Source organism: Chiloscyllium plagiosum, chromosome 34, assembly GCF_004010195.1.
Source record: "Chiloscyllium plagiosum isolate BGI_BamShark_2017 chromosome 34, ASM401019v2, whole genome shotgun sequence".
Taxonomy (NCBI): domain Eukaryota; kingdom Metazoa; phylum Chordata; class Chondrichthyes; order Orectolobiformes; family Hemiscylliidae; genus Chiloscyllium; species Chiloscyllium plagiosum.
Genome location: NC_057743.1, coordinates 40,749,086 through 40,750,531, shown reverse-complemented (window position 1 = coordinate 40,750,531; position 1,446 = coordinate 40,749,086). Strand labels below are relative to the sequence as shown.

Genomic DNA, 1,446 nt, shown 5'->3' with positions numbered 1-1,446 from the left:
TCAGGTGGATTGGCCATGCCAAATTGTCCATAGTATCCAGGAGTTTTAAAGCTAGGTAAGGTCAGAAGTCACACAGGACTAGGTTATAGTCCAGCAGGTTTATTTGAAGTCTCAAGCTTTCAGAGTGCTACTCCTTCATCACTTCACCTGATGGGGCAGCACTCTGCAAGCTTGTGACTTCAAATAAACTACTGGGACTATAACCAGGCGTTGCGTGACTTCTGAACTTGTCCACCCCAGTCCAACACCATCACCTCCACATCAGGCTAGGTAGATTAGCCATGGGAAATGCAGGTTTACAGGGAAACGGTAGAGGGTGGATTTGGGTGGCATGCTCTTCCGAGGGGTGGTGTCAACTCGCTGGGCCGAATGGCCTGCTCATACACTGTAGGGAGTCTATGATCAGTACTGTAATTAATCTGTGCCTGAAGAAGCTGTACTTAAGTACCTTAGGTGCTGTAAGTGGCGACTTATAAACTTTTCATTGTACTCATTTGAGTAAATGTGACAATAAAGCTAATCTATTCATTCATTTAGTTTCGATTTCTTATGGTCTAAAGGCAGAGATGACGATGAATCTGTGAACTTTTTTACAGCAGAGGGATTGAAGGCTGGCTGGTTAAGTCTACCTTACTGAATGGGAGAGCAGACTGGATGGGCTGAATGGTCTGCTCCTGCATCTTGTGATGTCTGGTGGATGGAAATATGAACAATAATTAATATTATTAATTATTACTGTAACAGGAGGACCACAGGAGCTGAGCCCCACCTTGTGAAGGGGCAGTTGGAGGATCTCTTTCCCAGGAGCTGACATTGCAGGGTGGATGAAGGAAGAAGGTTCTGGAAGGTGTCCCTCCTCAGCAGCAGCTTCCCTAGTAACCGCATGTTCCATCTCCGCTTTCACACCAAGAGAAAATCACCCAGCAACACCCCAAAGCACTGCCTCATTAAGCCTCCTGTACATCAGGAAGGTTATGTATAATTACTGTGTTCACCATTCAGACACTTCGCTACAGTTTCGTTGATTATAAACCACCCACCCCCGAAAATCGCGGACTGTTCCGCCCGGCCGTTACTATGGAAACCGCCAAATGCTAGGCCCGAAGCCTGGGCCTCGGGTGGATATGGGCGGCCGGCAGGTGAGGAGCGCTGGGGTTTACCAGTCCGGGTTTTGTGTATCCCGGGGGTGGGGGGAAGGCACACGGACCAAACCCCACCCTCCATCCTGGAGCGTCTCCCCCCTCACCCCCCCCCCCCCCCGAGCTCTCCCCCCTCATTCACACCTTCCCTCCCGGTCTCACACTTTCTCAGCAAGGCAGATTGTCTATCACACTCTCTGCCCATCTCTCTCGTTCGCTAGCTCCCTCTCTCCTGGCCTCATTCGTTCTGCCCAATCGAGGTTCGCTTGTTGTCCTCCTTCTAATATCACTTGTTAGCTCACTGTCA

The 1,446-nt window shown here is 49.9% G+C and overlaps 1 protein-coding gene across 2 annotated transcripts in view; it reads left to right on the top strand.

The window, feature by feature from the left end:
- The first annotated feature begins 683 nt into the window (after nucleotides 1–683).
- cfap74 (cilia and flagella associated protein 74) overlaps nucleotides 684–1,446 on the top strand; it is a 220,211-nt gene continuing 219,448 nt past the window's right edge. For both annotated transcript variants that reach the window (XM_043676312.1, XM_043676311.1), the window contains exon 1: nucleotides 684–1,139. In XM_043676312.1, the coding sequence (XP_043532247.1) occupies nucleotides 1,092–1,139 (48 nt within the window). In that variant the 5' untranslated portion in view covers nucleotides 684–1,091. The remainder of the gene's footprint in view (nucleotides 1,140–1,446) is intronic.